This window comes from Petaurus breviceps, unplaced genomic scaffold (assembly GCF_028583685.1).
Source record: "Petaurus breviceps papuanus isolate PSGF00001 unplaced genomic scaffold, PetGlider_PUasm1.0 90721, whole genome shotgun sequence".
In the NCBI taxonomy this organism is placed as follows: Eukaryota; Metazoa; Chordata; class Mammalia; order Diprotodontia; family Petauridae; genus Petaurus; species Petaurus breviceps.
In genome coordinates, this window is record NW_027187322.1 from 972,528 (window position 1) to 999,544 (window position 27,017).

General features: G+C 50.9%; 2 protein-coding genes across 3 annotated transcripts in view; one reads left to right on the forward strand and one right to left on the reverse strand.

The window, feature by feature from the left end:
* Positions 1-13,296, forward strand: part of RTN3 (reticulon 3) — a 54,730-nt gene extending 41,434 nt beyond the window's left edge. For both annotated transcript variants that reach the window (XM_069066196.1, XM_069066195.1), the window contains exons 2-7: positions 7,460-7,667; positions 8,926-9,064; positions 9,590-9,659; positions 10,036-10,082; positions 10,404-10,462; positions 11,237-13,296. In XM_069066196.1, the coding sequence (XP_068922297.1) occupies positions 7,460-7,667; positions 8,926-9,064; positions 9,590-9,659; positions 10,036-10,082; positions 10,404-10,462; positions 11,237-11,282 (569 nt within the window). In that variant the 3' untranslated portion in view covers positions 11,283-13,296. The remainder of the gene's footprint in view (positions 1-7,459; positions 7,668-8,925; positions 9,065-9,589; positions 9,660-10,035; positions 10,083-10,403; positions 10,463-11,236) is intronic.
* A 621-nt stretch (positions 13,297-13,917) lies between these two features.
* Positions 13,918-25,757, reverse strand: ZFTA (zinc finger translocation associated). Its single transcript, XM_069066197.1, has 5 exons — positions 25,640-25,757; positions 20,139-20,636; positions 19,012-19,365; positions 17,888-18,371; positions 13,918-17,728 (listed from the first exon to the last, which is right to left on the reverse strand). The coding sequence occupies exons 1-5, from the start codon at positions 25,755-25,757 to the stop codon at positions 17,233-17,235; spliced, it is 1,950 nt and encodes a 649-aa protein (XP_068922298.1). The 3' UTR covers positions 13,918-17,232.
* Between the last annotated feature and the right edge of the window lie 1,260 nt (positions 25,758-27,017).

Here is a 27,017-nt window from a genome sequence, read left to right on the forward strand (position 1 = left end):
GCAACTAGGTGGCCCAGGAGTCAGGAGGAACCAGAGTTAAAACCGACACACTTACTAGGTGTATGACCTTGGGCAAGTTTCTTAACCCCAATTGCCTTGCCTTCCCCCCTCCAAAAATAAAAAAAAGGTGGATATTTTTTTTTAATGTCAGTTTCTCTAAATGAGAGCTTTGGAGTAGAGAGTTGGAAAGAGTAAATAGCATAACAGTACAAACTTTTTTCCTCCAGACTTTTTATTCTAGTTCAAAATATTACCCAAGTAACAGACCCCTTAAAAATGAAAATACACCAAGTAGAAGTTGGCTTCTGAGACAATAAGAAATATTAAAATCAAAAGTTTGAAAAAATAGAAGAAAATCTAAGGTATCTCATATCAAAAATGGCTGGTTGGAAAATGGATCAAGGAGAGGATGATTTAAGAACCATTGGACTCCCTGAAAGCCATGACCAAAGAAAAAGAGTCTGGATGTCATGTATCAAGAAAACATGAAAGAAGACTCTCCAGACACGTTAGAACAAGAGGGCAAAGAGAGAATAAAAGGAATCCACCAGACACCTTCTGAAAGAAACCCCAGATGTAACTCATGGGAACATCTTTAACAAGATCTGAAGCTTCCAGGCCAAAGGAAGAGTGCTCTTTGGGATGAGTTTACACTGACCTTAGGAATGGAATCCCATGTGACATTCTTTTGTTTTTCATTCTCATTTATTTGTTTTTTATCATATCCTGGAAAAGAGGTTGTCCTTTCTTGTATTGAGAGCAGATAGCAAAACTGTTAGTTGAAGGAAGGATTCCATTGACTTCAATTGGGTTCTGATTAATTCTGGTTTTAATATTTAAGTAACATAACCTCTGCCTGTGACTTAGTAGAGTTTGACTTATTAGGTATTCTCATTATAATATGACACGCAATTTTCATTTATGAATTTTGTAAAAAGACTATGTAAACAAAAATTAAAAGGAAAACTTCTCCTTCATTCCTTATGCTGTAGCATAGGCAGAGTGGCAGCCGATACTTAGTTTATTTCAGTGACTGTGATGAGACAGAATACAAAGGTGCTCTCAAGGATGAGCATGCTGAGCTTTGAAGGTAAAGAAAGGTTTTCCTGGGTAAATGGGGGAGAAGAGCCATTCCGGGTATGGGGAAGCAAAATGCTATCTAGGAATCACTAGTTGTCTGTTTTGGCAAGAATGTAGGAATGCTGGAGCAGTGGTGTGAAATAAAGTTAGAAAGCTAAGTGGAAACTGGTGTGTGGTAGGCCTTGGATGCCAGGGTGAGATCCTGTAGGCAGCATGAAACCCCTGAAAGTTTCCATCAAGAGTTCAGACTTTTGCCTCTGTGGAGAGTGCATCGGAGGCTAGGAGCTGGACTACTATCTGGGAACAGCCTAAATTGCTGGGGCAAGAGGTGATTGGAATTATGGAAGGATAGACATGTGAGTGGAGAAAATGGAGAAAGAAATGTTTTTGGTAGGGAGTGGGATGCATGTTTTCTCATAGAAACCCCTTTTCACCACCGAAGCCAAATGTGTTTTGGTCTTAGAGAGTTGCCTAGGACACTGGAAGGGTGTGACTCTGCTAAGTATGTATTAGGCGGGGCTTGAACCTGAATCTTACTGACTCCTATAGCTGCCTGTCCAGCAAGGTGTGCTGACCCTGCTAAGGTATGGAGCAGCTAAACAAGGCTTAAGAGCTGCTTGGATGTGAGGGGTGAGCGGGCACAGTCAGTTGCCTTAAATTTCATCTTGGCTAACTGGGAAGCTGTTTCTGTAATCTGTCTCTCTCATTTTCACCCCCATTCAAATGTGACTGTTTCATGTGCATCCCCAGCACTGTTTTCAGCACATTGTAGGCACTTAATAAATGTTTGGGGATGGGGGTTGAGTACCTGGGAAGAAAGCTTAGGTGTGGTTTGTTGGGTTTCATTTTGCATCCTCTGGATAGCTGGATCTTTTATTGAAGAGCCTAGTACGTTCCAAACCCTGGGCTAGGCACTGGGGGAACAAAGAGGAAAGCCACGTCTGGAGGGACGTGATAGCTTCTGAGAGATGGAGGTAAGAAGGGAAAGGAGCAGGCTCCAGGCTTAGAGAGAGGACAGCCCAAGGAGAGAAGGAGATAGTTACACGAATAGGTCGTCTGCAGGGGATGATCACTACCCCATAGGATGGGGTAGCCCAGGCAAAGTTCCGAGATGGGGGTGGGGAGACAGACACATGTTGGGGTGCAGTCACCAGCAGCTGGAACCAAGGTCAGGCAAGTAAAAGGAGAACCTGAGAGGTCAGTGTCTGGTTTACTGCAAAGTCGGGTCCAGGACAGGGAGCCAAGAGGATGGATGAGAGGCTAGACAACAGGAGTGAAAAAACAGCGCAGTTTCTCAGATCGGGGATATGATGGGGGGGCAGGAGGAGAATGCAGTTGTGGCATTCTTTTGGTTGTCTCTGGCCTGCGAAAGAAGAATGAGCACTAACCCAACACTAACAAAGGGCTCTTGGGTGGTAGGAGACAAAAGGATGAGCGGGTCAATTGTTGGTGCGCGGTATTTCTGAAATGCTTAAGCATTTTGAAAAATGTGTTCAGTGACCCATGTAACTCTTCCAGTTAACAGCCCCTCCACCACTGTGCTCTCAGGGTCTGATCATTAGCATCTAAACCAGAGGTTTTTGTAAACATCATATCTTGTAAAAGCTTTTTCTTCCTCAATCGTTTACTTGTGCCTCCTGCATCAGAATTCAGATTTTGCTCACTGACTCAGCCTTTTTCCGCAAAGATAAGCTGTGATAAATGTTAAGTATTTTGGATGTTCTTGATGTCTAGTTTGCTTTAAAATGCACACCAGGGAACGAAGTCTGGTCCTCACTTTAGTGTGCAAAGAAAGGGCATTTCCATATTCGTAGAATACAGAAAGAAGATTCTATGTGAAATGAAATCTCACGACTTTTAAAAGTAGGTAATACATTCTACAAATTACTTTGAAAACTAGCCTTTTGTGTTTTCTTCTGTTTTTTTTCCCGTGTAGTCTAAAAAGCATTTCTTTTTTTTTTCATCACTGTTGCTAATTCCCCTTTCTTTCTTTGAATTAATCGAGAAAGAAAGGGAAAACTAAAAACTCTTGTAACAGACAAGCAAACAAAATGAATCCACGTAGTAGTCCTGTCCAAAATATATATTGTCTTTCCCTTGTGTCTCTCACTTCCTTGTCAGAAGACAGGTAACAGGTGTGCTCATAGGTCTCCTGGAGAAGTGGTTGGTCATTCCTCTGATCAGAGCTCTTAAGTGTTTCTAAGTTGTCTTTCTTCACTGTATTGTTGTTGTGTTTATATCACTTACCGTCCTGGTTCTTACTTCTTACTTACATAATGCTTGGTGTTCTCTGATACTGTCTCTTTTGTAATTTCATCCATGACATGAATATGCCACAATTTATTCAGCCATTCCCCAGTTGTCCCTAGTAAGGCCCTAACTTAGATTATAGTTCTTGTTTTTCCCTCTTAATTCTCCTTTCAGTATTAGGAAGTTTGTTTTGCTTGTCACTCTTCCAGCCTTCCCTGAACCCCCTCCCCCCCAAACTGGTTTCCCTATTGAGTTTGATCAATTTCTATAACAAACTGTGTGTATTCAGATAAAACAGTTATCTGATGACCACTTTTTGCTTCCCTTTCCTCCTGCTTGTGTATTCTTATGTACTCTAATTATGAGAAGTAGCAAGTGTACTCCCTTCTTCCTTTCTACACAGTCTGTTACTCTCTTTACTCTTCCTTCCCTTCACCCTCTTAAAAATCCTCCAAACTTGGGGTGGCCAGGTGGCTCAGCAAGTGAGAGCACCGGTCCCAGAGTCGGGATGACCTGGGATCGAATCTGGGCTCAGACACCTAGTTACCCACCCAGAAACACCTGGCCGTGTAACCTTGAGCAAGTTACTTAACCCCAATTGCTTAAAAAAAAAATCCTCTAAACTGAACCAACTGTTCATCTTATTTAATTAACTATATATCCTTTAAGTCATGAAGATTCTGAAGGGACACTCATTTCTTCTTCACCATTAGAAGGTTCTATATTATCCTGTGGTTCCTTCTTAGTTGTTCAAATAAATTTCCCTTTCTAGATTTCTATTAATTCTAATATTTTATATTTCAAAGTTCCTTGGTAGCTCTGGCCCTTTTTTTTTTTTTTTTAGGAATACTTAAAAGTCCTCTTCCAATAAAGGTTCATGCTTTTTTTTCTCTAGTATTATAATATTCTTGGTTGTAAATGTACTGCCTTTTGGAAAATTGTAGTCCAGTATTCTGTTCCTTTGTTTTTAGTAGAAACTGCCAAACGTTGTGTGAACCTGGTTGTAGTTTCTGGATGCTTGCTGGGTTTTGTTTTGCTTTTTTTAAATGGGGAATTTCTGGATTTTAGATAACTAACGCATTCTTAGATCTGGACAGTTTTCATTTATGATTTCTTCAGATACAGACTCAAGAAAAAATCAGATGTGTAACATTTTCTTCTACTTTGAATTTTTTGGTTTTGTTTTAATATTTCCTACTGTCTCGTAAGATCGTTGACTTTTTTAGTCTGTTCTGATTTTCAGTGATCGCATTTCTTGGTTGAGATTTACCACTTTCTCTTCTAAGCCAGTTATCCTTTCAAGTCTTTCCTCATGAGCTTTTGTTTCACTTTTTAGCTCTTGCTTCATTTCTTTCAGGTATTGTAATCCTTAGGGAAAATTTATTTTTTCCTTTTTGTTCCTCCAGCTTTAGTTCCTGAATTGGAACTTAGCACTAGGGGCACTCCTGAGACACTTTTGAGTTGGACTCTTTGGTCTTGTTCTGTATCCCTCTTTCCAGGGTGAGGGCCCGCCCTCCCTCCCTCCCAGATCTTTGAGCACTGAATCTTGAGGGCTCCCTGGCATACCAGGATAGAGTATTGGGGTTCTCAAAGCTCCTGGGCCTGAACTGTCTTGTTATAAGTATTGTGGCATTGCTGCCCCTTGTGTCTCTCTAGGACATTGTCACAGGAATCCACTAATCTTACTGCCTGCAGATACATAAACTTGTGGCCATGTGTGTCCCTGACCTCTCTGGACATGCTCTTTTCACTCTAGAGGTGCCCTTTCCTAATGTCCATGTTCTGGCCAACTTTTTGTACATTTATAAAGTGGGAGAAGTCAGTTACTGGGTAGATTTTAGGATGATGGATAAATCAGTAAACCTTGTGTTTCAGTTTCTTTGTCAAAGTACTTGGATATTTTGATTGAATTCCCTTTGTATGATTACAGAGAATTGTGTTTTATTTGTAATCAGGTAAACAGAGATGTCCATGCTGAGGAAACATGTTAAGATCATATGACACTAGAGTTGGGAGGATTAAGGAAACCGAGTTTCTAGATGGTGATTTGCCCACAGTGATAGAGTTAGTACCTATCAGAGCCAAGCTCAGAGATGTTCTGGCTCCAGTGCTCCAATCTGAAGGACTCTCAGGGTCCTAGTCAAGTTAAAGTTAGGCCACTTTCTATCATTGTATTAATTAAATAAAAGCTTGTAGTACTGGTTGATTTATCCCAAGTGTTTAATGCTTCCTTTAGTCCTAGGTCTTAGGACAACTCTCCTTCCTTGATAGTCCACTGTCCATACCAAGGTTGAACTATCTCTTTTAATGATCACAATCACTAGAGATTCATAGACCTTTTCTTGGGTATAGCCCCAGGTTCATATTCTTTGTTTTGGTTTGGTTAAAATTAACTCCCTGAAATCTACTTGAAGCCACTGTAAAGAGAGTTTCCCCAAGCTCCTGTTTCCCAAAATTCATAAACCAGCCTTTTCTTTGTGAACTCAAAGCATCCTGCTCAGCTCCTCTCATTTCAATATAGTTCAGTTTATTTTGGATCTTTCTTTTTCCCTTTATGCACTGAAAGGTTCAGTAAAAAGACTTTTCCCCAAAGTTTCACTCCTCAACTTTTCACCAAGGATCACATTTGTTAACCCTGACCTAAAGAGATTAAACACTCCTAATCTCCCATCTGTTGATGAGAGTGATTTTTTTATATATGTTTTTTATTGATAGATAGTAGCTTAGAATTTCTTCATTTACTATTTTCCCTATCCTATGGACATATCTGTCCCCAGATTCCTGAAGGTTTGGGGGAATGGAGGGAATGGTGTTAGCATAGCTCTCCCTTGTAATGCTGTACAAGCCCTTAAGATTATTAGACATAAATTGTCTGTCTTGGATTCTAAAATCCCTTTTGATAAGTAGAACATACTTTTTATATCACTTGTGTGGTAGACACCCTGTTAAAAGACAGTGGCACTGTCAATCTTAGAATTAGCCATGAGTGAAATCCTAATAGAGTAGTAATTGTTGTGTCTAGCCAAGGTGTGTATAATCATTGTCATTAGCTCACTTGGTGGTAGCTGGTTGTCATGTAATTCTGTTAAGACTAAGGAAATAAGCTTCCATCTCTGACTTTGGAATCTTGTAACATCCTGAGTTATTCTGGTTATGTTTTTTTTTTTTTTTAAAGCAATTGGGTTAAGTAACTTGCTCAAGGTGACACGGCCAGGTGTTTCTGAGTATGGTGCTGAGTATCAGAGCCCAGATTTGATCCCCAGGTCATCCCGACTCTGGAGCCGGTGCTCTTACTCACTGTGCTACCGTGTTTCCCCAATAATAAGACACTGTCTTATTATTTTTTGGACAGAAAAACACCAGAGGGCTTATTTTAATGAACATTGACAGCAATTTTAATAAACAGGTAAATGTGAACAAAAAAATGTACCTTTATTCAATAAGCAAATCACTGGGGAAGAACAGGATGACGCGCTCACTGCTGCAGCTCTGATTGGATGCAGCTCGGAGCGCGGCATGTGTTTCATGGTGGGGGAGGGGATGGTGTATACAGAGGGTACCGTAATGTAGCGTGTAGCACTGGGGATCACCTTCACTACAGTAGCAATCTCAATAGGGCTTATTTTCGGGGGAGGGCTTATTTTAGAGGAATCTTACACAGTAAGGGGAGGGCTTATTTTCGGGATAGGTCTTATTAGCAGGGAAACACGGTACCTGGCTGCCCCTCTGGTTATGTTTAAAAGAATGCATGCAGAGGTATTTATTATAAGTTTCTCCTCCATGCAGAAACACTTCAAATAAACATCATTTGGTGTTCTGTTGAATGCAAACTCTTAACTTAGACCTGAGGTTTTACTAAATTCTGATTTGCTTTGTGAAAGTGGAGGTATTCCTGAAAAGCTATACATAAATGCCGGTTTATTTTAGATGCAATTGGGCAAACTCGGTGTCAGAAGGAACAGTGTTTATTTGAAAGCCTTTTGTCTAATGAAACCCATTTCTAATAATACCCTCTCATTTTGGTTGTTAGGGTTTCCATAGAGTGAGAATGTGCTGTGTCCTGGCCAGGACAAAGACAAGCTGGCAGGCCCTCTGGAGGGACTTGCTCATGTTCCTTTTCCTTTGGCAGTGCACGACCTCATCTTCTGGCGGGACGTCAAGAAGACTGGCCTTGTCTTTGGCACGACGTTGATCATGCTGCTGTCCCTAGCAGCCTTCAGTGTCATCAGTGTGGCTTCTTACCTCATCTTGGCCCTTCTCTCTGTCACCATCAGCTTCAGGGTCTACAAGTCTGTCATCCAAGCTGTGCAGAAGTCAGAAGAAGGCCATCCATTCAAGTGAGTGAAAGAGTATTTTAAAGGGAATTTTGCAGCTCAATGACTAATGTGATAATGCTAAATCTTGGAAGAGCCCATCCCCACACTCTGGTGTGGTGCTGCTAGGGAATTCCTTGCAGAGGGAGGTTTCTCCAAGAAGGGGCACTCTGTGGACGATACAGTTGTGGGCTAGAGAACCTTTCAACTCTCACATCAGGCAGAAACTGGCAGCTTGAAATATCAAACAGACGGGATAACATGCAGCTCCTGGCCTTTTGAAAGAGTCCTTGGAGCACTCTATAAATCTTATTACTTGGCAGAGGATTTCCATCCATGGTGTGTTAAGTGACTGGAGAAGTTGGAGGTTCTTGGTTCATCTTCCTAATTCTGTTAATGCCTTGATACTCACTACCCCTCCTTCTAGATGCATTTATATTACAGGTCAGGTTTGGTAAAGCTAGTTAGATGGTCATCTGGGATCCAGTTTCTGGCTACTCAAGACTTTTTTTTTTTTGTAAATATAAGTCGTAGGATTTCTTTTTTTTTTCTTAAGCAATTGGGGTTAAGTAACTTGCTCAAGGTTACACAGCCCGTTATTTCTGGGTGTGGTGCTGAGTATCTGAGCCCAGATTTGATCCCCAGGTCATCCCAACACTGGAGCCGGTGCTCTTACTCGCTGTGCTACCTGGCCGCCCCAAGTCGTAGGATTTCTGACACTTTCCTGTTGAAGTATTACTTTGAAAGAAAACAAGTGGCAAAATTTTACTTTGATTTTACAGAGAAGAAAGTCAGCAGCATGGTTACATCACAGTTCCATGACAGAGCTGAGAGTAGACACCTAGGAGTTCCTGAGTTATGTCCCATTCACCATCCACCCACTAAACCAGATTGACACTTCCTTGTAAGCAAAGAGGAAGACTTCCAGCTTGTTGGCTGGATACCCAATTGATTGTGATCTTATAGGAGGATGTGGATAAGATTTGGAATAGGCAGGCATGGGTGGGTTGCAGTCTACATTGTTAGAAAGAAAATCCAAATTGATGAGTTTACAGATTTTTTTTTGGAGGGGGGAAGGCAGAGCAATTGAGGTTAAGTGACTTGTCCAAGGTCACATGCCTAGTTTTTTGTGTTAAGTGTCTGAGGCCGGATTTGAACTCAGGTCCTCCTGACTCCAGGGCCGGTGCTCTGTTCACTGCACCACCTAGTCACCCCCCAATTTTACCGATTATTTTGAATTTTTGAGTCAAATGTATGGATGTTTTTTTCTTTTTCCATTAAGGGCTTACCTGGATGTGGACATTGCTTTGTCCTCAGAAGCTTTCCATAATTATGTGAATGCTGCTATGGTGCATGTCAACAAGGCTCTCAAGCTCATCATCCGTCTCTTTCTGGTGGAAGATCTGGTGGATTCCTTAAAGGTTAGTTGGAGCTTAAGAGAGTAGGAAGGACTCACTGGGGAAAAGGCAAGAGGAAGGGTCGAAGGAATAGCCTAGGCCTATCTGTGTCTGCAAAGGGAGAGGGGAAGGAACTGGAGAAAAACCTTCTTCCTGGTAAAAGAATGCAGAAAGGGAGAAAGTAGTGAGCAAAAATTAAGTTTAAATTTGGCTTTGGGGTAAGGGTTCTGCAGAACCTTGGCAGCTCTGAAATTTTGAGAGCCTTTAGAAATTGCAGTGATTGGAAGCAGGGGCTACAAACTGCCATGGTTTGCCTTGGAGGTAAGAATAATTTTTACTTATTTAAATAAAGTTTCCTTCTACTTAAAAATGCAAAAATCATTTTTGGCTCACAAGTTGTACAGAAAAACAGACCTCAGGCCAAAGTTTTCTGACCCTTGAGCTAGAGGAGATGGATCCTAGAGTTAGAGTTGGGGGGGAGGGGGTCCTCAGGCGAGCTGTCGGCCGCCGGGGGCTGGGCCTTTAACAGTCTGACCGTGTCCTTTGTAGCTGGCTGTCTTCATGTGGCTGATGACATACGTGGGTGCAGTCTTCAATGGGATCACCCTCCTGATTCTTGGTAAGACAGTGGTGCTGCTGGAGTGCAAGAGGACTTCCCTGGGGGGGAGGCCGAGTCCCACTTGTGCTGTGTGTGTCTTGCTACTTTGTAGGTAGTGCTGGGCCATCTCTTGCATTTGGGGGCTCCTAGAGGGAAGGGGCGAACAGCCTGTTTTTGCCTTTGTTTGTGGCACAGGAACTGGCATGTGTGTCATCCCTGTGATCACACGAGGCTCTGTCCCTCCAAGGCTGGAAGCACATTCTTGGTTCAGATTTCTTTCTGGGAGCTCTTTTGAGTCAGATGTCAGAAGCGCTCTCTTTCATTCCAATCTGGAAGGTGCAGGCATTGCTTTGACTCTGCCACACCTTCCCTCCTTACATGACGTTGTTTCTTACAGCTGAGCTGCTGGTCTTCAGTGTTCCAGTTGTCTATGAAAAGTACAAGGTGAGTAACGACCGCTTCAGATAAACGTTACCGTGCAACACTTGCTTTCGGTGTGTTGGACGTTGAACGTGTGCTTCGTGCTTGTGCCGCCTGGGGGAGCCCTCAGTACATGTGCCCCAAGCCTGCTGCCCCCGTGAGTGAGGAGCACTCGTAACCCAGGGTCCGCTGCTGGCTCTTACTGTTCCTTGGCCGCGTTGTGTTACTCCTTGCTGATGTGAAGATGGCTGTTAGAAGGAAAGGACTTCTTTAGGGGAGGTGTCGCTTGGAAGATATTTAACGTCCTGCCTGCTCTTAACATTGCGCTGTTTTTCTTCCTTAAAGACACAGATTGACCATTATGTTGGCATTGCTCGTGATCAGACCAAGGCGGTTGTTGCAAAGTGAGTATGTTTTACTGCTGCAGTGTGAAAATACATCATGATCACATTTAAATCCCTTCCCTCACAACATTCCAAGACCTGCTCGAGTGATAGGATGGGGCTGCTGGATGGAGCCTGGGGTCAGATCTGGCCTCAGACACAGACTAGCTGTGTGACCCTGGGCAAGTCACTCATCCTCTGTTTGCCTTAATCTGCCGGAGAAGGAACTGGCCAGTCACACCAGTATCTTTGGCAAGAACACCCGGTGGACAGTGTGACCTTTGAGTCATGAAGAGTTGAATGTGACCCAGTGATTGAACAGTGAGAGAAGAGGGTACTTCAGTGCCTGGAAGTGTGAGCTAAAGAGGAGCTGCTGTGGTGGTCTTTCACTTCAGCAGTGTCTGGCTCTGCCCCATCTGGGGTTTTCCTGGCAGTGACACTGGACTGGTTGGCCATTTCCTTCTCCAGCTCATTTTGCAGATGAGGAAACAGAGACAAACGGTGTCTGGTAAGCTTATGGAGTTGGAAGTCAGGAAGACCCAAATTCGAATTCTGCCTCAACACTGAAGAGGTGTGTGACTCTGGGCAAGTTGACTCCCCCTGTAAGCTTGGCCTAGTCTTGTTCATAGGTTGAAATTTGTGTTGGCAATGGGAGTTCTCCTATCAGGGGAATCCCTCCGCTTATGAGACCTCAGATCTTCTACTTAGTATACTAGTAAGTCACAAATCAGGGGTCTTTCACCTAGGTTTAGAGTTTAAATGTTTAATTTTTGCTTTGTTTTTCTTCTCACATAGGATCCAAGCAAAACTGCCTGGAATTGCAAAGAAAAAGGCAGAATAAGATCTCAGAAACTGGAAATCCGACGGTTACTAAAACACCATTTAATAGTTATAACCATTGTTACTCGTACCTATGAAGGAGTATGCTCATTGTCAGCTTGAGCCTGCATTCCAAGTTTGTTTTTTTAATTTGGTATTTCTCCCTCCCTCATCCTTGCCCTCAGTATCAAGCACAAGAACATTCTGGACTAAAAAGAACTGATGTCTTAGAATCCACCAGAGTAAAAGACAGACTCACATGAACAAGTTTGGCAGGGGTGGGGGTGGAGTGGGGAGGAAACCTATTCCCTGATTCCCACGGACTGGCCTTTACTAATCTCTCATCGTTATCTTGTCTTTATTCTTAAATTAAAAGAGAACCCTTCTGATTTTTGGCAAATTATTTTGGGATAGGAGCGTGGGCATGAAAGGCCTTTATTCTCCTGCCCCACTGTGGGCCCTCTGAAAAGGCTGAACTTTCAGTCCCATTTAATCACTTAGAAATAGTAATGATTTCCCCTCTGTCTAATAAGCAAGATATTGGTACTGGAAAATGATAACTAGAAGGGATCCTCATCAGCCTGCCACTCTCTGCTCCCTAAACAATTAAGAGACAGTAGACCTTTGACTTAGGCCTTTTCTGACACCAGTTCTGAGCTTTAGTCTTCTATGACTCATTCCTGTATTGTGCTTTCCTCCCTCTCCCCCAGCTCCCTTCAAGTTTAATAAGGTTGTACTTTTCCTATTATGAAATAAAAAGTCTGTAACTGCTGTACACTTGTTAGAGAAAAATAATCTGCATGTGGCCTCCTCAGTTGTTGTAATTCTATCTCAGTCCAGGGCGGGGGGACGTGCCAGGAGGAGCTTGTGAAACATGACCCACCTCTTGTGTCGCCCTTCTTGACCCTCATGTACCTTTCTCACCTTTTCCCTAAGAAGCAGTTTGCCTGAGCTGTACTAAAAACAACCTCTGACCCCTAAAACAAAGGGGTTTCAGTTGGGAGGAGGAATTAAAGCCTTTCTTTTTCTTTTAATCAGAGAACAAAATGCAGATTAATTTAAAGAAGTACATTTTGTGGTTTACATGGAGTCTAACCTTGTTTTGAGGGTAACTTTGCATTTTGGAAGTTATATATTTTTATTTGGAAGGTTTTCTTCATTTTTATGGGGAAAGTGAAGAATGTCTTTTCAGCATCTGCCTTGGCCCGAATTGGCCCTCCTGACGTAGTGATGAAGCAGTTCTTATCAAGGGCCTCTAGGGCCAGGGGTTCCTGAGGCAGGGTTGGGGAGGACCCTAATGGTGCAGAGTGCTGGGTCCTAGTTCTGCTGCTGGTGGGAGGATTCATTGGCTTCTCACTGGCTGCCGTTCCTCCCTCCTCATACTTTCCTCTGGCAGTAGATTTGGGAAGTTCTTGATTTCCAGTGATACGTTGGTTGCTGAGTTTACGTGTGAGCTGCCAAACGTGTTAAATAGTGAACGTGGAAAATCTTGGAGGAAATGGACCCATTTTTCTAGGCCCACAGCCGCAGCTCAGTAGAAAGTAGCATAGGAAAGTCCTCCCTTTCTTGCAAAACTCCTTTTTAGAGATTTTAGCCGAGCAGTAGGAAGACTTTGGTGCTGGGAACTCGAGGCAGCATTGTCCCTTCCCTCCAGCCCTGCTGGTCGTCAGGCTTCCTCCCGCCCCCCCCCCCCCTCGCAACCGGTCCCCCCCCCCCGGCCCCCCCCCCTCCCCCAAAGGGCCTCGTCCCGCCCCGGGCACCTCTGCCCCCAGCTTCCGTCTGCTCTGTCGTCACTGCTGTGTTTGGATCCTTGGATAGATCTTTGTGCCAGGCAGCTTTCGTCGTTGTTGTTGTTATTTTAAAGGAAAAAAATGTAGACAAAAAGTTACTACTGAAGCTGTGTGCGCGTGTGTGCGCGTGTGTGTGTGCGTGCAACATGAATCCAGTAGCAGCCCTTCCAAGGAGCCTGGAGAACCGTGGTTCCTGTCAAACTGCAAATTGATGTGGTATTAATAAAGAGAACACAATGTCTGTGATTCTGCCTGACTCGATTTTTTTTGTCTCAGTGATCCGCCTGACAGGCCTAAGAGGCTGAACCATCAGTGTCATTCAGCACACATGAATCGCCTCCTAAATGCATGGGAGGAGAGCAGAAACTTAGCTTTGCTCAGTTACTGCTTCAGGGCCCAATTCTGATGTCTCCTGGTGTGAAGGGCATCCGGGGTCCTCAAGGGCCATACCAAGGGAGCATTGTACCCAGGTATCCCTGCTTGTACATTTAGAGGGGAGGTGTTTGCTTCAGGCTGATGCATTCTCTTGCTGCAGGAATCATTGATAGATTGAAAACATTCCACATTTCCCAGCACTTCATTTGGCTTCCAGTCTGGGCTAATTGTGAAGAGAGTACTCTCGAAAGAAAAATGGAGCCCTGTGGTTGGAAGCCGCCTTAGGATGGGAATTTGAGCAACCAGAGTAAAATCACAACCATCACTCTCTGTATAAAAGGATGGCCATGGGTAGGGACTGGCGAAAGATGGACTCAGAATTTCCTCTCAGTCCTAATAGCATATGGTCTACTGAAGAAGTTTCAGAACTTCTCATTTCCTGCCTCACTCCATCTGTCTGGACCATCCACCCAGGAACAGAAATATCTAGCATGACATTTTTAAAGAATTTATTCAACATATCTCTTTTACAAAACTTAGGCGGATATAAAAAAAATTGATGCAAACAACTTTTCACAAATACGAATACAAATGTTTGGATAATGTCACTAAGTAGTAACATGGCATATAAATATATATTCAGAGTAACATTTACATATTAGCCATAACAGCAAGCATACCGTTTTAAAAAATGTTCATGAAGACACATCAACTGTTCAGACTACTGAGGCAGTGTTGGATTGGCATGCAGCACACCTCAACCACCAGAGCACCAAGTCTCTGCCCCCTTCCCCTACTGCCACAGCTTCTGTAAAATGCAAATGGTACCACTTTGGGCAAGAGGCCAGGGCACTGAATAATACTCTCAGAATGGAAATTTAGAATTTCCAACACCTGCGTGGGAGCACTTGGAATTTGGGCTTCCACCCCAGTATGCCTGGTGCCTCTGGGTGCAAAAGGAGGTTTCTTAGTCAGGCTTAGCCTGCTCTCCACTTGGGCATAACTGAGATGGGAGCTAGGTTTAGGGGATAGCAAAATCAGATGATTGCCTTAAGCAGCTGAACTCATTGGGTTGGCACCATGAGATTAGCTTAAGTGCTGGCTTTTTTCTACTTAAAATTGCATTCAATTCTTGGCTCTTGGGTGGTCTTGAGCCAGTCCCTCAACCTGTTCTCTTCACCTGTAAAAGGGCCTTGGTTATCATTGGGGTCTCTTCCCAGCTCTAATATGCTTATGGATTCCATGAGTATTGAAGGAATGGTACCACCCAACACAGGCCATTTAATTTCCTTCTTAGGAAAGCAAGATATTTTTCAGGAAAAAGACCAAATTAAAAAAAAAAAACTTGGAATGCAGGCTCAAGCTGACAATGACTACACTTGTAGTCATGTGTTTTCCCTTTTTGAGCAGGCCCAGATTATATTGATTTACATATATTGAATAGACCCAGATAATATTAACTAGTAGTGTGGACAGAATTTGAAATCTGAACATCGGCCATCAGAATTTTTTAGAGTTGCAAGACCTCCATAAAAAAAGTAACCCCCCCCCCCAACATTTTCCCTTTGCCCTGGCATAAAAACAATCCCATTCAAGAGGACCACTGATGGGGCGCTTTTGGAAAATGGTTGGCAAGGTAGAAGCAGCCCTCCTTTAGAAAACTTGGCAAATAGCAACAGCTAAAGGTCATTTCCAGGATACTCCAGAGTCCCAGACATCCAGCCCTGTGCTCTAAACCAGCAGTTTCCCAGAAAGGCTCAGTACCAAAGCCTTTGGCTTTGGACAGGGCCCTCTAGACGCCCATCAACAAGGGCTCCCATGCTTTCTGGACAGCACACAATGAGATAATCTGCCCATGGTTGCTTAGCAGTACAGAATTGGCTCAAGAACCCATCAGACAGACTGCAACCCAAAGACAATACTCTTCGGAAAATCGCCTTTCTCTAAAGTGACAGCCCCTGAGGAAAAGCCCCTGGGCACCCAATGAAGCACGTGTGGCGGGGCAGTCTCAGGCCTTGCTGGCATCAGATCTCTTGGAGAACTACCCTCCTATTCTCTTCCCACATCCAGCCTCCCTCAGTGGTCCAGAACTCTGCCTTCTTCCCCAAGGGCAATGTAAGAAACAAATCTCCTGGGGTGCACCTCACAGCTTATCTCTGATACACGAATAATAAATAAAGACATTTGCACGTAAGGGTGATGGCCAGCTCCCTCCCCCCTCCCCCTTCATATAAAAGCATTAAATAGTTTTCCAAATAAAATTAAAAAAGATCCAAGGGCCTGATCTTGGGGCCACCTTTTCTCCACAGGAGAGAATGAATCAAAACACCCCAAACTTGGACCTGCCTAGAAGATGATCATAAATCCCCATTCCCTAAAATATTCAGGCCCCAAATACCTAGCCAATTCTGACCTGCCCAGTCCCAGAAATGATTGCTCCTGCCTCCAACCCTAGGGAGGAGGGGCAGGGCTGGGAGAATGAAATGTAACAAGGGACAGAATTGGCACCTCCCCCTAAGCTTGTACCATCTAGACAGGCCTGGAAGCCGAGGGCAAGTTATCAGGATCCTTACCTTCCAGCTTCTCAGAAATGACGTGTTGATTTGGGCAGAACAATGAGGTCGATGGGGCCCCAACAAAAGGGAAAGGGGTATTTTTTAAAAAAAAAAGTGCTAAAACTTTGAAACTGACGGCCAGGGTCTCTGCCCCTCCCTCTGCTTCTTCCTTGCTCCCAGAGGCTACCTCTTTGCCATCATAATACTGTCATGCTTAGAGCTAAGAAAACCCAACTGGAATGCTAAAGGGAGCAGAATGGGGAGGACCTGGGACACAAAACCCAGCAGGCGTCCGCAGAGCCTGGGCCTTGAGGGGATCGGGGCAGGGTAGGAAGATACCTAGTCAATGTAGTTTCAAGCACACCCACTTCAGGAAGGCCAGGCTCCCATTCAGTCCACCCCAGTGCCGGGAATCCACCTGCAGTGATGAGGCTGGGGACTTGTAATACCACCTTCTGGGATGGTTCCTTGCTAGGTCATGTGCAATGGAGCGGAGTAATGCGGCCAAGCCCTCCCCCCGCCCCCCCTGCAGAAGGAAAGGGCTGGAGGGCAGAGGCTTTAACACTGAACTTCAGGCGGACAACGGACACCCATCTTGAAAGGGGAGGTCAGGTCTGGGGTACGACCGGGAGTCTAGTTACTAACCTAACCTCTTTCCCCCACTGGAAGGTGGGAAGTCAGGGCCAGGCACACTCACTGGGCTTCACGCCTAATCCCAGGGCCCAGAAGTTCACACTCCTAAAACCGTTCAGGGAAAGAGCCAGAAGACAAGGCAATGAGGAGGTGGGGGTGACAGGGAAGTCAAGCAACCTAGGGCCTTGACACACGCCGCCCTGGTCAACTCCCCCCACTCTCTCAACCACCTTGGACAGCTCCAAAGCAGGGGGGGCGGTGTCCCTGTTGCTCTGCCGGGGACCCACCCCACCATCGCTCCCGGCCCTGCGGGGTGGTGAGGCTGGGGCTTGGAACGAACGAAGACTTCTCCAACGCCTGTTCCTTATTTCTCTCTGGTCCAAAAAGAGAGGACCCATACTGGGGTGGAGAAAACATCAACAGCTCAGGAGAAGCGCGGCCCTGGTCGGTGGAAGGGGGACAAGGAAGGGAAGCCAGGGCGGCCACGGAGGTAAACATCAGAAAACAAAGGGGCCCCCGACGGCGTGGAGAGGCAGCCAAGAGGGGCCTCCGGGCACCCCAGGGGGAGGAAGACGGCGTCGGAGGGGGTGAAAGAGGGCTGGGCGGGGGCTCCCCCGCGCTACGCCCGGCACACAGCGCCCGGGTGGACGTCCCCGTCGGCCCCCCCCGGGGGCGGCACCGGCTGCCCGAAGCCCTCATGGCCGTAGCAGCGGAGGGCGGCTTCCTCATAGGCCTCCAAGATGGTCTTGCGCTCCTCGGCCGTGAAGTCCATGGAGAAGGGGTGCACCTGCAGAATGTGGCGCTTGATGGTGCTGACTTTGAGCGTGGCCAGCGCGCCCCCGCACACCATGCACACCAGGCCGCGCCGCCGGCCATCGTAGTCCATCAGGTACTCGCCCCGCCAGCGCGGCTGGTAGTTGCGCCGCTGCTCCCGGCTGCGCGGGGGCGGCAGGGGCTGGGGCAGGGGCGGCGGGGGCGGCGCAGGGGGGGCGCTGCTGGCCTGCAGATCCGCGGCCTCGGTCCCTTCTTCCTCCCCTTCTTCACCCTCCTCCTCCTCCGGCCTCCTGGCGCTGACATCTTCCTCTGCGGAGGGCGACCCGTCGGCTGCGGGGGAGGCCAGGGCCAGGCATGGGAGTCTGGCCCTGGCCCAGTCCTTAGCGCCGGTGCACCTTTTCTCCTCCCTCTGCCCGCCCCCATCCATCCCTCTTCCCTGGGGCCCGTCACCCTTGTGTAGAGCCCCCCCCCCCTCCCCCCGGGGACCCCGGGCCTCGAGCTCACCCCACTCTCCCTCCTCCTCTTCTTCCTCGGGCTCCTCCTCTTCTCTGTCGCCTCGGGCCCCCGGGGGCTCGGAGAAGGGCAGCCCCAGGGCCAGCAGGTGCGTGGCCTTCCGGCTCCATTCCTGGGCGATGAGGGCCTTGACGGGCCCGCTGAGGCCCGTGGAGCCCGGGTGCCGCTGGCGAATGTGGCGCTTGATGGTGCTCATCTTGAGCGTGGCCAGCGCGCCCCCGCACACCATGCACACCAGGCCGCGGCGACCGCCGTCATACTCCATCAGGTACTCCAGCCGCCAGCGCTCCTGGTAGTAGCGCCGATGGTCGCGGCCCCGGGGCAGGCTGCTAGAAGCTCCGGCCGCTGCAGCCCCCTCCGCCGCCGCCGCTCTTGGGGCCGCAGGGGCTGAGGGAGCGGGCTCCAAGGAGGAGGGGGCTGCGGCTGGAGGGTGGGTTTTCCGGGTCAAGTCTTGAGGGCCGAGATCTTCGTCTGTGAGGGGACAGGAGGAGAGACGGCCCATTAAGGGGGCCCTTTGAAGCCGCCCCCCAACCCTTGGTCCCATTGAGGTCCCGACAAGATGAAGGAGCCTTAGAGCTGAGGGGCCTAGCCCCCCCCCCCCCCCCCCCCCACCCCCCCCCCAGCAGAGATGCTATCAGCTGAGGCCCAGAGGAGATATCTGTCCAAGGTCACAGTTAGTCTCGTATTCTAGATCTGGAGAGAAGCTTAGAGGTCACGGTCAGGAAGACCGAGGGCAGGGACTGGTGCATTCCTGCATCGAGGTCGGGGCCCAGTACACGGAAGGGGCCAAGAAACGCTTTTGGAACACATTAAATTCCCGCATTTGACAGCCCAGACCCGACTGGGCTCCCGACCTCGGACTCAGACCCGGGTGTCCTGCCCCAGTTCAGGCTCCTCTATGCCACTACACCCCACTGCCCAAGTGTCCGACGTCCTAGCCGTCAGCCTTGGGTTGATGGCCCATGCCTGGAGCCCAGGAGAGCTCCGAGGAACCCCCCTGCCTACCAGTCCTATCTGAATGCTTCCCTCTTCTCTCCCCCGACAAAAGGCCCAGGCTGGCCTGGAGGCGCCCCCCTCCCGCCCGAGAGTGGGGAGTCGTCAGGCCTCGAACCTGGTGGAGGGTGAGGTAGCCCCGCAGCCGGGGTGCCCCAAGCCTGCAGCAGGGCGCTGCGCTGCGGGCCCGTGAGCCCCAGGGAGCCAGGGTGCGCCTCCAGTACATGTGCCCGGATGTCATCGAGGTGGAGGCTGGGCAAGGCCCGGCCGCAGGCCATACACACCAGCCGGTTGCCCCGCGGGTCGTAGTCCATGAGAAACTCGGCCCGAAACCAGCTTTGCAGGGATTCCTTCAGCCGCCGTTCCAGGCTCCGAGGAGCTCCCAGCCCTCCGCTTCCCCCGGGCCGTCGTGGAGTCGAAGAGCCCCCGCGCCTCCGGCGCCGACCACCCCCACCGCCAGAGGAGGATCGGCCTGGAGCAAGAGGGAAGAAGGAACTGAGAGGGCTGGGGGCTGACTTCTGCCCCGCCCCCATCTCCACCCCCCCACCCCCACCTTCTCCAAGGGTCTGGGGCTCGAAGCAGCCCTCCGCTAATCAGGAAAGGACCCAGGGACTTACTCAGGGTCCTCTGAGTCCCAATCCAGAGAGTCCCCTCAGTTCCACAGTGCCTTCCTCCATCCGGCCTTTCACCGCGACTAACCTCCACCTCTCTCTCCCCCTTCCCAAGTTCTTACTCAGCCTTTCCCACCTTCTGTCGGCACCTCTCCTCACTCCCCCGGTTTCACCCTCACTCCCTCATTACACACACGCCCACTAACTTCCTAGCCCATCAGGATCCATTGCCCTTCTCCCAACTCTCCAGCTTCCTTACTGACCTCTCCAGAGCGAAGGGCACACCCAGGTTGGGGAGTGAGGGGTCTGGATTCAGATCTTAGTTCTATTATACACAGTGTGATTTTTGTCAAGTCCTTTCCTCTCTGGAACTAAGTTTACCCCTCTGTAAAATGGGAGGGCTACACCTTACTATCTTCCCCTCAAGTCCCTAAGGTCCTCCTGACAGATGTCTTCCAAAATGTCAGCTGGGAAGGACCCATCCCTCCTTTAAAAGAAGAGGAAATTGAGGTACCTAGGGGTTGGGAGGGCTAAGCAGAAGAAGCCCCTGGTCCTAAGCTCCTTTCACTCCCTCCAGCTGCCTCTCCCTTCCTCCTCTTCGCCCCCTCCTCCCTATCCCTCTCCCCCCTCTCACCTTTACCTGTGCTTTTGGGTAAGCAGACAGGGAGGGAAGAAGGGGCTTCCTCCTCTTCCTCTTCCTCTTCCTCCTCCTCCTCTTCCTCCTCCTCAGCCCCTTGGGCCCCTAGCCCCTCGGCCTCCCCACAGGCCCCCAGCCCCAGGTGGGCATCCCAGCTGCTGCTGATGACCTCCTTCTCTCGCGGGCTCCAGTGCAGGGAGTAGGGATGTTTTTGACGTATGTGCCTTTTGATGGTGCTGAGCTTGAGGGTGGCCAGAGAGCTGCCGCACACCATACACACCATCCCGTGCCTGGCTGGGTTGAAGTCCATCAGGTATTCCAGCCGCCAGTGGTCGTGGTAGTATCTGCGATGGTCTCTGCCAGGGATTCGGCTCTTGCCAGGGCGGGAGGCCCGGGCTTCACAATGGTCGGAGTACTTCCGGCCAGTGGGGGGAGCCCTGCTCCTGGGGGAAGGGAGGGACCCCAAAGCACCACCCTCTGGCTTCGGCTCTTGCCCTAGGAGGGGAAGGAGGCACAGCAGAGGACAGTTTCACCCATAGTTCAGAGAACCCCAAGATTCCTACTCCTCCCTGGTCCTAGAAATGGAATGAAAGGGTGGAGTGCGGGTGGGGGCGGGGGTGGAAGGGGAAATGAATGGAATCGGTAAACTGAGAGCCAGGAGGGACCTCAGAGATCAAATCATCTAACCTTGCTTTGCCCAGGAGTGATCTGGGCATTACCTCCAACTTATCTGCCTCTGATTTGAAGAAGGAAATGGCAAACTACTCTAGTGTCTTTGCCAAGAAAACCCCATGGACGCCACATTGGAAGAGGAGCCTCCAATCCAGGGCTCCAGAAAAGCCGGACCTTACTGAATCAGTACCGACTGATCTGTACATCCTGCAGCTGGCTGCCTGTTGTCTCCCCCCACCCGACTTCGAGCTCTTTACCTTTCTTTGTAGCCCTCAGGCTTGGCACAGGGTTTAAGTGCTTACTAAATGTTTATTGATTGAAATTTTCTGAACCACAGTTACTCGCCCAAGGCCACACCGAAGTAATCAGTGGCAGAACCAGGATCTGAACCCAATGGTTCTGACTCCAGATTTGGAGTTCTTTTCCTTTGCAGATCTAGGGGTCTCAGGGAAGACAACTGGGGGGCAATGAGGTTTGTTGGCCGTTAAAGAAAAGCAAGAAAAAAGGCACAGTTTAAGAGGGAGTGGAGACAAAAGGATGTTAGGGCAGAGAGAATAATTAGGCTTCCTTAAAGAAAAGCAGTTAGGGGGAATCGATCCCTTTCGGACAGAAGAACCTTCCCAGAGTAAGCCAGAAATTTTAGGACAAGGGGCCACCAGGGGCTGGACAAAGGGGACACCTGTCTCCAGTAACTGCTGCAGACACGACCTGGCCCCTCCCCTGAAAGTGGAGAGGCATTCCTGGGACCGGGAACCTTAGAACATGAGATGTGAAGGGGGAGGGCCCTTAGAACATGGAATGTGAGAGCTGGGAGAGCCTTAGACTTTGGATGTCAGAGCTAGAAGGCACCTCAGAACAGAAAATGGCAGGGCTGGAAGGGGTCTAAAGTTGCCAAATCCAATTCTTTCATTGTACAAGTGAAGAAACTGAAGCCCAGAGGGTGAGCAGTCTGCCCAAGCTCATGTAGGTGGCAAAGTTCAAGACTGGGCCTCTAACCACAATCCAAAGCACAATACCACAGCTGCTTCTCCTCTGGGTTCAGGCCTCTCCTTCCAATCCACCCCCAAGCCCCTGGGACAAGGGACACTCTAGGAAGATGGAAGAACTTCTCTGGACACCTGCCCCGCCCCAGCCAGACAAGGGGTGATGGGTCCAGAGGGGGAGCCCCAGGGGACCGGAAGGCAGAATAAGAGAAGCTGGGCTCAGGCTGCAGAAAGCTGACCAGGGCCAGGGCCAGCCCTAGCAGGTCGGGTGGTCAAGCCAGCAGCCTGGTAAAAGAACACAGGGTACCTTTGGAGTGGCCTCATTCCAGGCCAACTCAAACAGTGCTCCCTACATTCTGGCCCTGCTGGCAAAGCCTGCCTACTCCCCCCCCCAACTATTTCCTGCTCTCAGCTCTAAATTAGGGGCCCAGGGATCTGGGTCTGGGAGGGCTGGTGGAAGACGGAACAGAACAGTAGGAAAGAGAAACCAGGGGCCAAGTTTGAACTATAAAAATGCCCCTCCCCATCAACCACTACCCAATGCAAATGAGCTGGGGAAACGAGCCAATTTACCACTGGTCCCAGGCCCAGCTTCCAGACCTGGGTGGGGCACTCAGGAACATCCTAGCAAAGGGTCCCAAGAGGAGAGGGAGGAGGAAGTCAGCTGGGGAGGGAACTTTTTACCTTGCTTATGAAACGCTGGTGGAGCCAAACTGTGGAGAACAGAGAAGAGAGGCTCCCCCCTCCCTTTAGTGGAAAAAAAAATCTATTTGAATCCCAAGCAGGGGGGTGTAAGAAAGTGGCAGCCAGTAGCCCGGGGGCTGGTGGGTAGTGCCTTGTGTGAAGGGAAAGTCTAGAGGCAGCTCTGGGTGGCCTTCACTGGTTTCAGAGTTAGAGCTCACAGATTTGTTTGTGTCCCGGTGTGTCTCCTTCCTTCCCCTTATCTCCTCTGGAAGGCCAGGAATTGCCTGCCTTTTTTCTTGGAAGCCCCATCAGCCAGCACAGAGGCCAGCACACAGTAGGTGCTTAATAAATGCCTGTTGATGAATCGAAGCCACTAGGCCTCTCTGGGCTTCATCCGTAAAATGAAGACGGCAGACTAGGCAAGTCAGGACACCCGGGTTCTGCTGCTGGCTCTGACAATTCAGGGGAAGCTGGGCCAGGTCCATCAGTCACTGGCCTCATTTTCCCTACTCTCTAAGACATCGGCACTCTCCGCCTTCTCCTGGGGGCCGTGAGGAGGCTCTAGGAACTTGCCGACCAAGTCTCTAAATAGGAATCCCTCCTGGCTACCGAAGTCTATTTGTGCTCCCAGGAAAGAACAAAAGAGAAGGGGCCACCAGACACTATCGGGATGAAGCTGGCCCTTTAAGTCAGCCGGGCAACTTACCACTTCTTAAAGGCGCCAGCATCCCCGGGCGCAGAGGTGGCTGTCGGGCACTACTCTGATGGGGGGGCCCCCAGACACCCCGGAAGGCCACCCCCCACCCCCTGCGCTGGCAGGCTGCGGAGGCTTCACTCCGCCTTTTCTCTGCCCCCCTCAATTCTAGGACACTGGTCCTGGGTCTTTTGGTACAGCTGGTCAGGAGCTGGGAGCCGGCCAGTCTCAAGCCCTCGGTCCACAGAGGTGAGGAGAAAGGGGAGGAGGCTAACCTGTCCCAGGTTTGACGGTCTGGGGGCTGGGGTTCAAACCCATGGTCTTCTGGGTTCCTAATGCCAAGAAATCAATGGTAGGGTTGGATTGGGAGTCGGAGGCCCTAGGTTCAAGTCCCGGCTCTCAAGAGCTTTTGGACCCCGGGCAAGTCCCTTCTTCTTTCAAGACCTGTTTCCTCTTCTGTAAAACGGGGGGGACTGGAATACATGACCTCCAAGGACCCTTCCTGCCCCCACAGACTCGGATCTTACTTTAAACAAAGGAGGATGTACTGTTCCTTTAAGAGGAGAAGGGCTTTGTCTCTTTAAATAACAAGGGTGGGGATGGGCTGTTCTTTAATAGGTAGGGTCGTAGGGCAGCCAGATCCTCTGGGGCCCCCAAAAGCCATCCGAGTCTTAATATCCACTTGGTTTGGGGGCTTTTGGACTTCGGGGAACGGGGGCGAGTCTGAGCTCCCCATTCTTTTCTGCCCATATGTTAGTCGGAATGTGTAAGAGAGCAAATTTTTCTCAGGCTCCTTAGGAATTGTCTCTGTGCCTGGAATGAGTCAGACCCCGAAGTCAAAGGGGAGCTCTGATCGTTAGAGTCCCCGGGACTGTCCCTGGAAGAAAGGAAGGGAGATGGCCGTGGCTCAAAACGGCCATCCAGCCCAAGCCCCTCATTTTACAGGTGAGGAAACTGAGGCTGACAGAGCGGTCCCGAGCTTGTCCAGAGTCATCAGGATGGCATATCTGAATTCAGTCTGGGACTCCCACGATCATCGATCTCCCCTAAGCTATGAATTCATGGGATTGGAGTGGGGGGGGGCTTTAGAGACCTCGTTCAGGTCCCCCGAAGTACAGACTGGAAAACAGCCCCGGTGAGGGGAAAGGTTGGGTCTGGGATTCCACCCCGCGGTACCATGGATAAGTGAGAGTGTGGTACCCAACAGTCAGCAGGGAGAAGCAGATACAGAAGTATTAGGGACCTTGGAAACCATCCTGGTCAATCCATCTCATTTTACAAAGAAGGAAACTGAGGCTCAGGGAGGGAAGGGGGTTTGCTCAAGGTCAAGAAGGCGTTGTTGCATGGTCATGAGAGGGAAACCACAGCCCATGGAAGCAGAACCCTTCCCTGGCCCAGGGAGCCCCTGAGCTTGCAAAAGGAAGGAAAGAGGGGAGCATCTGGAAGAGAAGAGAAGGGCAGTAAGACCACTGAATTTGGATGCAGGGGACTTGGCTGCCACAGGTGGGACCCTGCCTAAAGTACATCTGTAGACAGAACACCAGGGCCTGGAGTCAGGAAGCCTTGAGTTCAAACCCAGCCTCAGAAAATCCCTAGCTGTGTGACCCTAGGCAAGTCAACTTCACCTCTTCCTGCCTCAGTTTCCTCAACTGTAAAATGGGGATCATAATAGCACCTACCTCATAGGCTGAGGATCAAATGAGATAATATACTGCTTAGCACAGTGCCAGGCATGTAATAAATGCTTATTCCCTTCCCTTTGGGCCTCAGTTTCCTCATCTGTAAAGAGGGGAGATTGGACTGAATAGTTTCTAAATTCCTCCCTGCTCTGGGCCTGTTTTCTTCTTTGCAAAAGGGGGGGGGGGGTCAGTTGGCAGAGAGGCCCTCCAAAGGGCATTTACCCGACCCCCCAACCCTGATCCTGGGGAGTCTCAGAGCCACCCTGGGCAAGTCTCTTTCCCTCTGCCAAATGAGGGGGTTGGATTAGGTTCTTTAACGGCCCCCTTTCCCCTCTGCAGGCGGAGGCTCTCGGGCGACCTGTCCCTTTAAGGAAGGGTCCCCTCTCCCGCAAAAAGGAGGACCTGCCCCTTTAAGAACAGCTGAGCGAGGCTCCCGAGCCAGGGGCGGGAGGAGCAGGATGGAGATGGGGTCTGGGGGCGCCCAGGGAGGCCGGGGGCCGTCCTAGCCGAGGGGGGGTGCAGGGGCGGGCTCCGCGGGGACGGGGCGGAGCGGGCTCGCCCCGGGCCGCGGGCTGGGGAGCCGGGCCCGCGCGGGGGGCCCTGGGCCGGGGCCCGCTCCCCGCTCCCCGCTCCCCGCCCCTCGCCCCGGCTGCAGCTGCTGTCCGAGCCCGCCAGGGGGCGCCCCGCCAGCCCCCTCCCCCGCTTTGTTCGGCCGCCGCGAGGGCCCGGGGGCCGCGGCCCCCCCGCCCCGCCCCCACCCCACCCCCCGCCGGGCTGTCCGCTCACCTCCGGCCTCCTGGTCCTCGGGGCCCGGGGTCCGCGGGGGGCGCCGGCCGCGGGGGGCTCCGGGCCCGCCGCCGCCGCCGCCGCCGCTCCGGCTCCGCGGGTCCCCGCCGGGCTCCATGGGCTGCGGTGCGCGCCGCGGGCGGCCCTCCGGGCGCGGCTGCTCGCCGGGCCCGGCGCCGGGGACACCTCCTCCGCTCGGGCGGCGGCGGCGGCGCGGGCGGCGGCGACCAGGGGGCTCGCTCGCTGCTCGGCGGCCGGCGCGGGCTGGAGCCGGGGTGGGGATTCCTGCCTGGGGCCCCTGGGGCTCCTTGGAGGGCTCCTGGGTAAATTTAAAGGGGCCGCGCGCTATTTCCTCCTGCAGGCTGGTGGGGGGCTCGGCCGGGCCGCCGGTCCTTAAGGCGGCTCTGGCCTCCGGCCCCCCGCGCCCTCGCTGCCGGGCTCCCGCCGCCGGGCCGGGGGCCTCACTCCCCGCCCCCTTGGCTCACCTCCCACGTGCCGGGGGGTCGCGGCGCTGGAGGCGGGGGCCGGGGGGCTCGGGCGCGGCGCCGGCCCCCGCCCCCTCGGGGCATCCCCGCGGCGAGCCCCGGAGCGCTCGGGGAATCGCGGCCGGGGAGGGGGCGCAGGGTTTCAGCCCCCCTCGAGCGCGGGGCTTTGTGCCGGGGGGACCTGGGGGTCGGGCTCGAGGGCGCGGCGGGGAACGGGACAGGCTGACGTTCGGACGGACGGACGGACCGAGGGATGGCAGCCGCCCCAAGGAGAGGGTGGAGCCCGCGGGGGGCGGAGGGCCATGGGGGCCGAGCCGCGCCCCCTCCCCAAGGGAAGAGGCTCCGGAGGGAAGGGCGGGCGGGTGGACTCCGCCTCCCGAGGGCCTGCCGGGGCTGGGCAGAGACGGAGCCAAGAAAGGCCCAGCCTCCTCACCCCCGCCTCTCCCGGAGCCCCGGGACAGGACCAGGGAGGGCGAGCGGTCCCCAAGGCGGACCCTGGCAGGGGGAGGAGAGAGCGTGACTCAGACCGACCCCGTAGAGAGTTCTAGAGAGACAAACAGCGCTCCCCAGAGCTCTCTCCCTTTCCCTCGACCCCACCGACTTTGGGGCGCTTGGAGATCCCAAGGAGGAGAGGGAAGACCCAATTCAGAAAGAAGACTGGCGGGGCGGGTTTCTGCTCTTCCCTCAGCTACCCTCCGGCGGCCAAGGCCAGGGAGGCCTCCACGTCCCCGCGCTCAGCGCTGCCGAGGCGAGGGCTCCTGCCCAGCAGGGCTTCGTATTTCTCTCCCATCCTCAGACTCCCTGTTTTCTAACTCCTTTCCCCTCGGTCACAAGCGCGCCCAGGGCTCCCTTGCCTTCCAAACCCTTCCCTGGACCCTGCCATCTACTCCAGC

Coding starts and splice junctions, on each gene's coding strand:
- ZFTA (XM_069066197.1), bottom strand. CDS start 25,757: ATGGAGCCCGGCGGGGACCCGCGGAGCCGGAGCGGCGGCGGCGGCGGC. Junction 18,372..19,011: donor GCTACCTCACCCTCCACCAG/GTTCGAGGCCTG, acceptor GTCCCCTCACAG/ACGAAGATCTCGGCCCTCAA. Junction 17,729..17,887: donor GAGGAGGGAGAGTGGGGTGA/GCTCGAGGCCCG, acceptor CCTGGCCCTGGC/CTCCCCCGCAGCCGACGGGT.